The sequence below is a fragment of the Dama dama genome, chromosome 23 (assembly GCF_033118175.1).
Source record: "Dama dama isolate Ldn47 chromosome 23, ASM3311817v1, whole genome shotgun sequence".
Taxonomy (NCBI): domain Eukaryota; kingdom Metazoa; phylum Chordata; class Mammalia; order Artiodactyla; family Cervidae; genus Dama; species Dama dama.
This window is the reverse complement of record NC_083703.1, coordinates 77,721,421-77,733,490: the sequence shown is the minus strand read 5'-3', so window position 1 is coordinate 77,733,490 and position 12,070 is coordinate 77,721,421. Positions and strand designations below refer to the sequence as shown.

The following is a 12,070-nucleotide window of genomic DNA, read 5'->3' as shown; positions in this document are numbered from 1 at the left end:
GGCAGCTGCTTTGTGCCTCGCGCGAGGAGCCGGCAGGCAGGACGCACGGGCAACTTCAACATGCTAACTGACGGTGAGCAGGCTGAGGTTTTTCTTTGTGGGCAGGAGGTAACGGAAGGTCTCACTCAGAACAGGAGGCGGCGGCAGGATGGTGCGATGTTAAAAAAAAAAAAAAAAGAAACCTGGCCTCCGGAATCAGACCTAGCTGGGCTCTGCTCTCAGCTCTGCCCCGCACTGGCTGTGTGACCGCGAGGGGCACTGCACCTCTCTGGGCCTCAGTCTCCCTGGCTATCAGGGGAGACAGCTCACTGCGTCCGCCACGTGGGCTGGTGGGAGAAGGAAATGATGCCATCACGGAAAACGCCTGGCGCAGCGCCTGGCTCCCACTGAGCGCTCACGTGCTCAAGGCACCCTGACGCCGCAGGAGGAAGGCGGGGCTCAGAACCAGGGCGGAACTGCAGCTGGGGGAACCCCAGCCCCGGCCTGCACGGCAGGTGACCCTTTCGGCAAAGCAGGCCCAAGCTAGCCCGGGACGGGGCGTCAGTCCCGGTCACCCAGAGGCCAGCAGTGCCCGGAGGGAGGGATGGAGCGAGAGCCCTGGGCCTCGGCCACGGCAGGGCTGAGATTCCTCAGCTGGGTTCGGAAGCTGATCAGTGTCCCAAGTCTACCATCCGGGGAAACCAAACTGTGTCAACAAGCCCACTATTAAACTAGGACTAAACAAGGCAGCAGAGGAGAGACAGCAGATGCCCAGCCCCACAAGCCTATCCAGCCCTCCAGTCTGGGAAGGAGAGAAAGCCGAGTGGGAGGACGCCCCCCACCCCGCCCAGCGTGTGGGCCGCCCCTGCCCACCCCGCTCCGGTCCCTGGCCTGCGTCCCACCTCCTGGGTCAGCCGCCGTGTGAAGAAGGGGTTCAGGTACTTGGCGTCCAGCCACAGGAAGCCCTTGAGGTCCTGCCGTCTGATGTAGTGGGCCTCGTACTCCTCCTCCGTGAGCTCCGACAAGTGCTCCGACTCGACGGTGTTGCCCTGTGCGGGAGCGGAGGCAGCCCAGGAGGCGTCAGCTGACCCTGCTGGGAAGCCGCACACCACCCAGCCTAGCTCGCAGCCCTGCGCCCCGGGCCCCTGGGTCTCCAACCCTAACTGCAGCAGCCCCGGGCCTCCCAGGAGCCGGAAGGGAGGCAGGAAGGTGTAGGAACACGGTGGACACCCGGGGAAGTCAGATGGTGAGGAAGTCGTCAGCTCGGGGCTGTGGCTCGGTCTAAGTTCTCTGGCTTCCCGTCATGTGCAGTCAGGGCCAGGAGCCGTTCCAGGCTGTCTCTGTACCAGTGAACTGAACAAGGAGGCGGCTTTTGTTGCTTTCTGCCTGCAGTGGCCCACTGGGGGGGTGGGGGGAGGTTTGCTGGTCACGTGGAGAGAGGGCAGAAGCAACAATCCTAATGGGACCTGGAGAGAGAGGCGCAGAAGGACCAGCCACCCTCTGCAGGGGCCACCAGAGGCAGTTCTGCACCCCTGCCCCCAAGCACAGTGCCCCCCAGGTGTAGGAGGTAGGAGAGAGGGCGGGCACAGTGCTTCTCACACTGGGGCCACCGCCAGAATCGCCTGGAACTTGGGGAGCCATAGAACACAGGGCCCACTAGGCCCACCTGCAGCTCCTGATTCAGCAGGTCTAGGATGGGACCCAAGAATTTGCAATTCTAATGAGCTCCCACTGATGCGGCTGGTCCAGGAACCCCCACCTTGAAGACTGGGAGTGGCAAGTGTGGTTAAGAGTCTGTGGGACCTCAGCTGTGTGCCTCAGTGCTCTCATCTGCAAAATGGGGATCACGAATGATGACCACCTGCTTCCTGCAGGTTATCAGGGAGACCCAAGGCAGTCCAAACAAAGCACAGGCACCACAGAAAACAAGCCCCGAACGGCAGCTGCTTCCCCTCCGAGTGCACATCTTGGTTCTGTTTGAGGTGGGCTTGGCCAAGTGCGGTGCAGTTCCTGGCAATGGGTTAGAAATGCAAATTCTTTGGGCCCCTGCCCTAGACCCGCAAGACCCTGGAGGCCCCCACTAAAAGGTCTGAGAACCTACACTTAGGCTTTGGTTAAAAGCAGACAAGACGTGGAGGAGGGGGTGGGGGAGGAGGGCTGCTGAGAGAGCAGGGCGCTCTGAGCCTGAGGTCCTCTGAAGGTGCCGCTCTGCACAGCCCTGGCTGCAGAGGCCCTGGGCAGACTGGAGGCCAAGGTCCCCCCAGACTGTGCTGGACTTTCTCAAGTGACAAGTGGGCACATCCTTTCCCCATCTTCCGGCTGAGGATTTCTGTGCCTTCCATGACTAAGTCAAGTTACTGATGGCCTCCGATAAAGGATCTAGAAAATGATGTGTTTTTGGAAATGTGTGCAGAGCAGAGGATGGTGCAGGAAGGCAGGACCCCTGTCAGGGCTCTGCACCCAGGTCGAGGGAAACACAGGCGGGAAGACACCAGGGCAGTGACTCCGGGCACAGGGGATTGGAGGAGGCAGGGGCGAGCAGGGGTCTGGGGGCCTTAGGCTCCCCGCAACTCGCCCTGAGCACCCCAGCCCCAAAACAGGCCCTCTTCTGTCCCTGGCAGTGTGCCTGCTCCCCCGACCCTCCGAACCACTGTGAGAGCCTCCCTCCTCTCACGCCCCAACAGGAGGCTGCTACTAAATGCTGGGGGGTGAGGCGACTTTGAAACCTTCCTCCAGTCCTGGCCAAGAGGGTGGGGTGGTTATTGGCAGGGGAGGGGCGTTACTGGGAGAGGGAGTTCTCGTCCGGCTGCCACCTACACATCACCACCTCTGGGGTTTCGCGAGGCTGGCAGACAACCCACCGCAAAGAGGCAGGCTTCAGACCCTGAGTCCAACCTCCTCCTCGGTGTGGAAGGCAATGTGTACACAGCTCGTGTGCGCGTGCACCATGCGCGTGTGTGCGTGCCCACGGGCCGAGCACCCTCAGAGCGTGTCTCGCCCCCGCATTCCCTGGCGGTGCGCAGGGACCCCCGCCCCCGCCCTCGCCGCCCGGCACTGACCATCTTCTCGGTCTTGCTGAGGTTGATGTCCTTGCGGCTCCGGCGGCGCGCCTTGGCGTCTTCGATGTCCACGAGGCGGATGAGCGGCATGGTGCTGCCGCCCAGCAGCAGGATGGTGAAGAGCACGATGACGATGGTGGTGGTGCCGATGAGCTGCCGCTTCTCCATGGGCTCCAGGTCCAGGTGGAGGCTCAGGGCGTAGGGGATGGCGCCCCGCAGGCCTGGGCGACAGGGAGGGGACGAAGTGGGGCGGGGGACGCCATGATTCTCGGGGGATCTGAGTCCAGCCCGGCACCGCGGCCCCTCGGACACTCTCCCGCACCCACCAGAGCGCGCAGACTCAGCCTGTGCGGCTGCGGGCTCTGAGGAGAGGGGCCGCAAACACGGGGGCCTGGGAGATGCCCTCCTCCGCCCCTGCTTTACACGGCGGCGGCCAGGCTGCCCAGGTGAGAGGCTCTGTCCCGGCCGGGCGGCGCCAGGTGCATCGTGGTACAGACCAGCCCTCCCGGCGGGGCGTGGGGGGTGGGGTGGGGGTGCACAACCTCATCGGAGCCTCACAGGAAGCCCCAGGAGCGTGGTCCTGTCACGCTCACGGCACACAGGAGGGCCGGGGCTGCCAATGAGGTGTCCTCCCAGGGCGACGTGCTCCACAAGCCACAGCCCAGAATACCATCTGTCCAGCGCCCGGGGCCCGAGGATGCTGCGCCTGTGCGCAGGGAACGCGTGTGGGCCTCCCCTTGATTTCCTGTTTGGTCTCTAGGAGGCTGCTGGCTGGGCTGGGGCATGGATGCGCTGAGAAATGCAAGTTCTCACTAGAAAGTTCCTGGTGCCGTGGATAGGGGACAGGAGCTCCCCGAGTGGCTGGGAGGAGAGACACCAAAGAAGGACTCAAGCGAGGCTGAGGGCCCTAAGGAGCAGGGTGGGCGAGGAGCGGGAGGGCGGAGCACAGAGACAGGATCTGACCCAGACGCAGCGGCTGGCGCATCACAGTGCGATCGGGCGGCTGCTGCAGGCAGCACTGGGACAGGGCCTGACGCCGGGACACAGCAGAGAAAAAAGGGTGGATCTAAGAGAGACACGGGGAATGGAAGCTACAGGTCCCAGGAGAAGGAAAGTGTGGGTGACCAGGGAAGGGAAGGGCCCGGAGGATGCCCAGCAGGCTGGGCAGGTGGTCAGGAGTCTGGCTCCTGGGCTCACCCCCGGCCCCCGCCTGTCCCCGCAGACTCCCAGACCGGGTGGAGGAAACAGACACAGCAGGGCCTGCCCTGACGGTGGCCGAGGATGAAACGCCTTGGCACAGAATAGCATGTGCGCACAGCAAACACACAGAGGGAGCCACACCTCTGCTATAAAACAAGTTATTGTCTCTTGTGGAAGAAAGGGGGCTGCTGGCAAACAAGCAGGTTGGGCAGGAAGGTAGGTTCAGTCCTAGACCATGAGCTCACAAGGGCTTCGTGACATCCAAGGAGGATGTAGACACTGCAGTCTGGATCAGAGCAAAGGCCGGGTCAGAGGAACCAGCTTGGGGAGGAAGGGAATTTGAGGCCACAGGACAGGTGGGCCTGTGAGGGCTCAAGAGACGAGGCAGGTCTGAGACGGAGTCCTGGGGGGGGGGGGGGGCGGGGGGCGGGGCAATGTTGACTGAGGTGCTGGTGGAGGAAGAGGGGAGACCCCCAGGGAGAGGAGGGAGGCCAGGGCAGGCTGGGAGGCCAGGGAAGAGGGGAAGCAGGGATCCCCAGTCAGAGCGCAGGCTGGGGAGGAAGGAGCCCCAGATTGAGAAGGTGGCAGGGTGCAGTGGACCAGCGCCCACCAGGTCTGGCGGCAGGAGGCTGCTGGTGACTCAGGCAAGGCCAAGTCCAGCCTGTGGACTGCTGGTGAGGACCTGGAGAAAACGGGCAAGAAAAGCGGGCCCAAGAGGTCTGGCCACAATGGGAAGAGATGGAGGGGTTTTGGCTGAAGTTATTGGATTTTTGCTGGGTAAAGGAGTCTGTTTAACAGTTGAAATGATGGAAGAGCCCATGGAGACAGGTTGAGGATGCAGGAAAGAGGGAGGGACTCAATGCAGAGAGGCCTTCACGGCCTCAGAATGCCTAGGACCAGGATGCCTCCCCGTTTAAACCACCCCCACGTCCCCCAGAGGCCTCTCTCCATACTTCCCTTCCCCCAAAGAGCTCACATACCTGGAAAATGCCTCATACATTTCTTAGATTTTTTTTTGGGGGGGGGGGCGGTTTTGAAGACCTTGGATCAACTAACTCCCTTACAATTTTCTTTCCCCTCACTGGCAAAAAAGATTTAAGAAAAAAGTGTCCTTCACTATCTACACATAAATACACACTTAACTACCTGCATGTCCTACACACACACACACACACACACACACACACAATATATATACTTTAAACAAGATCTTTTGAAAAAGAAATCTTCAAGGAATGTAGAGATATGCTGTTGGATAGAAAACAGCCTATAAAGCATATTGCTATACCCTGAACCCGCAAAGAAATAAGTAAACTTAAAAATGTCTACAGATCCGGTACTTTAGGAGCCAAAGATTTATGGAATCATTTCCATCCTTTACAAAAGGGGAATGTGGGACTGAATGGCGATTGAAATGGCCAAATAAACTATCAGAACTTAGTGACTGAATAAAAAATAAAAATCCACATCTAGCTTTTCACTTTCATGCACTGGAGAAGGAAATGGCAGCCCACTCCAGTGTTCTTGCCTGGAGAATCCCAGGGACGGCGGAGCCTGGTGGGCTGCCGTCTATGGGGTCGCACAGAGTCGGACACGACTGAAGCGACTCAGCAGCAGCAGGAGCAGCCTGCAGTACAAAAAGGTTTAAACTTTAACCTTTTAAGCACTAGACTTCCCTGGTGGTTCAGTGGTTAAGAATCCGCCTGCCAATGCAGGAGACAATTTTTGATCCCAGGTCCCAGAAGATCCCACATGCCAGGCCTAATGCCTGTGCTCGGCAACAAGAGACGCCACCGCAATGAGAAGCCCTCACGCCGCACCTAGAGAAGCCCGTGAGCAGCAATGAAGACCCGGTGTCATCAAAACATAAATAAATACATAAATAATAAAGTTAACTTCAAAGTATTTGAGCCCCTTGTGACTTCAGCCTGGAAAGCGTGCAGGTAGAGCGGTGCCATGCACAGCCATGTGATGCTGCCCTCGGAACGGGGGAGGGGAGGGCGGGCAAACCCCGGCCCTGCCGCTGGGACCCTCGGAACAGGAGGGTGGGGGACAGGAGGGTGTGTGTGGGGGGGTGGGCAAACCCCGGCCCTGCCCCCAGGGCCCCTCAGAACAGGGGGTGGAGGGGACCCTGCCCCCAGGCTGCTCGACCCCCAGCAAGCCCTCTGCCCAGACCTGGGTCTCCCCGTCTGTGGGGCAGACACACTCCCGTGCTGGGGGCGCTGTGGGGAGGGGCGTGGCCCATGAAGGGCCTTGCGTGGATTTTGGGGGCTGATGAGGCCCCCTCGGCTTGGAAGGGCTCCAGGGACAGCCACGTCCACTCTCCAAAAGGCCAGTTTGTGCCTTCACGACACGGTCTCCTCCACGGCTCACTTGAGACTGGACTTACCACTGAACCACATGATGAACATCATCTTCGGGGTGATTTTATGGTCACGGAAGAAATTCAGGAGGTAGGAGAGGGGGAAAATGTTCACCGCTCTACCGAACAGCACAAGCACCTGCGAAGAGCAACAGAGAGGTCTGACCGGGAAACCTCGGTCCCTCAGGCTTGTCGAGGTGAACACAGACCTGGTGACACCCCGTGATAGAGGCAGCATCCCTCTGTCACCAAGGACATGACCTCGATGCTAGGTAGAGATGCGGGGATGCCAGTTTCTACGTATGGCAAAGGATTAGGGCTCTGTATGTTATGTTTCTACTGTCAGAAAGAGAGGACTAACAAGGTTATCAATGACGGCTTCAGCAATGCCAAGAGGGGTTAATTTAAGGGCCACCTGGCTCCTCTGAAGGTGCCCGGCTGTGTGATGGGCTAGTTCTGCGGGGACAGACAAGGTGTTCCTACCTCTCCTGTCGGGGCCCCACTCCTTGGGGAAAGGAGGGAAGACGGCCTACCCATGGCCATAAATGCTGCTCCCTGAGCACAAGGAATATGCAGGTAGCTTCTAACAGGTCACATACACCCTGCCAGTACCTAGCCACCTCCAAAGGCGGGTCGATTTTAACAAAATATCATTTTACGTAAAGTTCAAATCTTATCTAAGTGGCTTTTTAGAACTATTTATTAATTTTCTTCTCTTTTCTTCATCCTGGTTCTCACTACCACTAACTTGTACAGAACAATATGGCCATAAGCTATATTATGGGGAGTCTAAGTTTATTCTTTTAACCAGCATGAATTGAGTGTGCTTTGAACTGTGTGCCCTGGAAAGTCAAGTTAACAATAATTGCCCCCAATCACCTAACATTTATATGCCAGACAATGTTCTAAGCATTTTATATGCATTCTTGTTCAATTCCCATCCTTCCAAAGGTCTTATAAGGTAGGTGTTACTGTCTCTATTTTAGAGACAAGGAAACTGAGACAGAGAGGTTAAGTATGAAGTAACTGGTCCAAGTTGACACAGGCAGGAAGTGGTGGCGCCACGTCCCCCAAACCTGGCTCAGTCCCCAGTGCCCACGCCCTTGACCTCTGAATGAGCCTAAGGTGTTCCATCTGAATGGCACAGGCCGCCTCTAGGGTGGCCAGGCACCCCCTTCGTTTCTCTTTCCCTCCTGGCCCATGGCTGAGATCGCCACCTCCCTGTTTCACCCTCTGAGGTCGAGTCCTCCACCCCCGGGTTGGTGTTCCAGGTGTGGCCAAACTGGCCTCTTCCACCCAGCGACCACACTAGAGGCTATCAGACTTTCTCTAAAAGACTTGGGCTTCTGTTCTCTTGTCCTGAGTCTGGAGAACAGATAACAGGGACAAAAGCCATAAGGTCGTGCTGACTAAGGCAGAAGCACCCAGACTGCAAAAAGAAAAACATCTTTCTTCTTCCGGCTCCTTATCCTCTCTGCCTCAGGCTCCCCACATGCCAAACAGGAAGAAGGCCTCACTGGCCTGCGCATGGTAGGTGACAGTGATTAAAAAAAAAAAAGTCTGCCTCTCAGTAGCTGTGTCTTGCTAAGTGGAGTTGTTAATAAAAGTTAACTCAGGATGAATTACTCAACAAGTAACTCAACAAGGTGTGCTTTGCAAGTGTCTTAACAGAGGATCTAAAAAGACAACACAGCGATCCAACTCGGGACGGGCGTATGACTCAGCAGGAGGACCTGTGGGAGGTGGGTTCACACGGAGGGGGCAGACACACAGGAGGGACACAGATGAGGGGCCTGGGACACAGGCGAAACGCCTGAACGCGCGCCATTCACGCCACTTCCATCAGGTGCCTGAGGGAGATGGACCTTTCTTTTAAATGCTGAAACATTTTTCTCCTGTTTCCCAAATCTGATTTTAATTCAAATCATTAAACTTCTATTTTCCTTTCTTAAAAGCATATCTTAATTTGTCTTCACTGCCAGCACCCCTCTCCTGTCCAGTTATAACACTTTCCCAAGTCCACCTGATGATAAGAATCACTGGGGATGATGATGCCTCAGGATGAATCTCCAGAGGACAGAAGGGTCCTGGAATCTTTACCGTGAACAAGTGTCCAAAGTCACTCTTATAAATGGACACATTTGAAGGAAACTATAGTAAGAATTTGGTATATTCATTACAATCATCTAGAAGAAGTAGAAAAGAAAAAGAAACTCATCCCCAGTTTGCCACCATCGTGAATATTTGATATATTTTCTTACAGATTTTTTTCTTCTAGGCATACTGTTTTTACATGGTTATAATCAATTACACATTCAATTCTGAAATCTGCTTTTACCATCTAACATTAAAAACTGGTATTTTGTATGTGTGTGCATGTGTATGCCACTCCACACAGCACATGGGATCTTAGTTCTCCAACCAGGGATCAAACCCGTGCCCCCTGCAGTGGAAGCATGCAGTCTTAACCACTGGGCTATCGGGGAAGATCCAAAAGAACTGATAATTTCTGAAGAAGACTGTAACTATTCAGGGCTTCGCTTGTAGCTCAGATGGGAAAGAATCGCCTGCCAATGCAGGAGACCCAGCTTTGATCCCTGGCTCAGAAAAATCCCCTGGGGAAGGAAATGGCAGCCCACTCCAGTTCTTGCCTGGGAAATTCCATGGACAGAAGAGCCTGGCAAGCTACAGTCCATGGGGTTGCAAAGAGTCTGACACAACTTAGCGACTATACAATGCAACAGGTCACGTAAAATTAAAAACCAAGCAAAAATACTTTTCTTGGGATATTTATTTAATTTCACCTTTTCCCATTTATTGTATGTTTATGATTTTTTAACGAAAAGAAACTTGCAACAGAGGTTGTCTATGTAGCTGTTGACTATGACCAGTTAACAGTTACATAAATGAATCCAGAATATGTGGTTATTGATCTACAAATAAGTCATTAAATAAAAAACAAGGAAAATACTTACTATGCACCAGATGACAAAGGAAATTTCAAACTTGTGAGGGAAACTAAAAATGGACAGGCCAAGAAATGCAAACACACATGTTTCTGAAACAAACCAAAGAATGGATTATTCAGCCTCAACTATTTTCTTCTAAGACAGGATGGGCTCGTTATGCAAACAAACATTTCAGAAGTCAATCAGAATCCAGTATAACACTGTGCTTATTTTCTGGAAAATCTTGGTCAAGCTTGTCCTTAGATTCTCTCATTTTTTTTTTCTATCACAACAAGCAACATGTGCTTGCTATTCAGAATCTCCTAATTTAATGAGCCAGCTGTCAAATACCCATGCAAATAAATATTTTCCCACCCGGGGATGAGGATAAATATATGAATCTGTCCACTTGCCGAACACTGTGATTAGCAAGGATCCTGACTGCGGCAAAGCGGCAGAAATTCAGAGCAAAGTGGCTACAGACACCACGTGACCAGTGTGAAAGGGCCCTTTGTCAACTTCTTTGCCAGAGCGAACAAAGCCCATGACTGACTCCACATATTTAATGCCACCACAAAGTTTAGAAGGCTTACACCCTGCAGGATTTGCAGGAAGAGATACGTTTCAACTCTTGGCTCCCCTCCACAAGTCCAAGAGAAGCTGACATTTACTCTTGCCGTACAAGCAGCCACTTGTGTATCCTAAGAAAAAGTACCTTATAAATTTCTAGCACTAGGCTCCCTGCTTAGACTGTGACATCCTCCAGAAGAGTGCTGGAGCCAGGGAGACAAAGACCCTATTTTAAAAGCTGAACATCATAAAACATCAAGGCTGTTTTAAAATATTTTAGCAATGGTGTTTTTTTTCCTTCTTCAAATGTGTATCCCTTTCGAACAAGTCTACAAGCTGGAGAGTATACATATCCTTCTCCTCCTTGAATGTTTTTCTTATCAAATATTTTTGTCACCTTTAGAAATCAGCTCATTTAGAAAACATTCTGATCTAGGTAATGCTGTTCGGTAGCATGAATACGATTATGTGAATAAGTCATGGTTAAAAATGAATCTCTGATGGATATTTAGACTGATTCTATTTCTAGTATTCAGAAAGCTACAACAGGGACTTCCCTGCCGGACCACGGCTGACTCCATGCTTCAAACGCAGGGGCTCAGGTTCCATCCCTGGTAGGGAACTAGGATCCCATATTCCCGGGTGCACCTCCCCCGACCTTCCCCAAAGAAAGAGCGACAGCAAACACCCCTGTGCACAAGCTAAATTCCTGATGGTAGAATCACTGGGTCCAAAGAACACGTGCCTCTGAAATTCTGACTGATGCTGCAAATGACTCTCCTAAAAAGACGGCATCAATGTACATGCCCATCAACAGGGCCTGTTTTCTATACATTCCTGCCAGAAGTGGGGAATCACCAAATTTAAAATCTGATGGGTTCAAAATAGAATCTGATGGATGTTTTGCTTTACATTTCTTTGTGGTGAGACTCAGAGTCATTGGCCATGACTTTCCAAGAAAGGTGCGGTGCAAACAATACCCACTGGGCTAGGAAGGGACAGACTGGCTTCCAGACTCACTTCTTAGCTACGAGACAGTGCTCAAACCATTGGACCTGAGCCTCCCTGTCTGTGGCATAAAGTCTCTGCATAGCTTGCCCGTGACCCCTAGCCTGTGACAGTGTGGACTTACTGCTTGGATATGAGACAGCCCACCGAAATGCCACGGGCGGTGCTGACGATGACAAGCAGAGGAGTCACTTGGAGGCCTTCACTCCCAGGTATAAACTTGGGGGGTCTCGGTTTCATCAGAGTTTGGTGCTGCACTGAGACTGCTGGAGAGAAACATTAGTGTGGCCCTGACCCCTCCCTCTAACGCAGGATCGGCCGACACGTCCTTCAAGAGACTTGTGGACCAAGAAATGCTTAGGAAATTTTGGGAAATGCTCTCTCAGAGATTCACAACGCACCTTAGCTGAAAAGTCTCAGTGTTCGGAAACTTGTTAAACTTTTTTTTAAATACGTATTTATATATTTATTTCTCTGGCTGTGTCGGGTCTCAGCTGCGGCACGTGAGCTCCTCACTGCGTCGCGCAGGACCCTGAGTCGCGGTGCATGGACTGAGCTGCTGGGCGACGTAAAGATCTTAGTTCCCCGACCAGGGATCTCACCCAAGTCCCCTGCACTGGAAGGTGGACTGAACCACCAGGGAAGTCCGTGTTAAACTTTACTTACCCCAGGATTTCCCAAACTTTTTTTTGACTACGGAGTCTTTTTTCATTTTTTTGGCCGTACCTCGAAGCACGTGGAACTTCCCTGACCAGGGATCGAACCTTGTCCCATGTAGTGGAAGCATGGAGTCTTAACCACTGAACCACTACGGAAATCCCATGGAGTCTTCTTTTCACCTAACTCTTATGAATCTCAGTTCCAAGGAATAGATTTTTGGAAATGTCACTTTCACATATGGTAAATGTACACGTCTCAAATATTCATAATTATAGCAGTTCTCA

The 12,070-nt window shown here is 53.4% G+C and overlaps 1 protein-coding gene across 7 annotated transcripts in view; it reads right to left on the bottom strand.

Annotated features, from left to right (window-relative positions):
- SLC9A8 (solute carrier family 9 member A8) overlaps positions 1–12,070 on the bottom strand; it is a 73,980-nt gene that overhangs the window by 4,994 nt on the left and 56,916 nt on the right. For 5 of the 7 annotated variants that reach the window (XM_061127463.1, XM_061127465.1, XM_061127464.1 and 2 more), the window contains 4 exons: positions 9,576–9,658; positions 6,628–6,739; positions 3,039–3,259; positions 882–1,028 (listed from right to left, as the gene is read on the bottom strand). In XM_061127463.1, the coding sequence (XP_060983446.1) occupies positions 882–1,028; positions 3,039–3,259; positions 6,628–6,739; positions 9,576–9,658 (563 nt within the window). Of the gene's footprint in view, positions 1–881; positions 1,029–1,055; positions 1,333–1,356; positions 1,810–3,038; positions 3,260–6,627; positions 6,740–9,575; positions 9,659–12,070 lie in introns of those variants that run through there. The other 2 variants (XM_061127467.1, XM_061127466.1) reach the window with 2 other exon arrangements.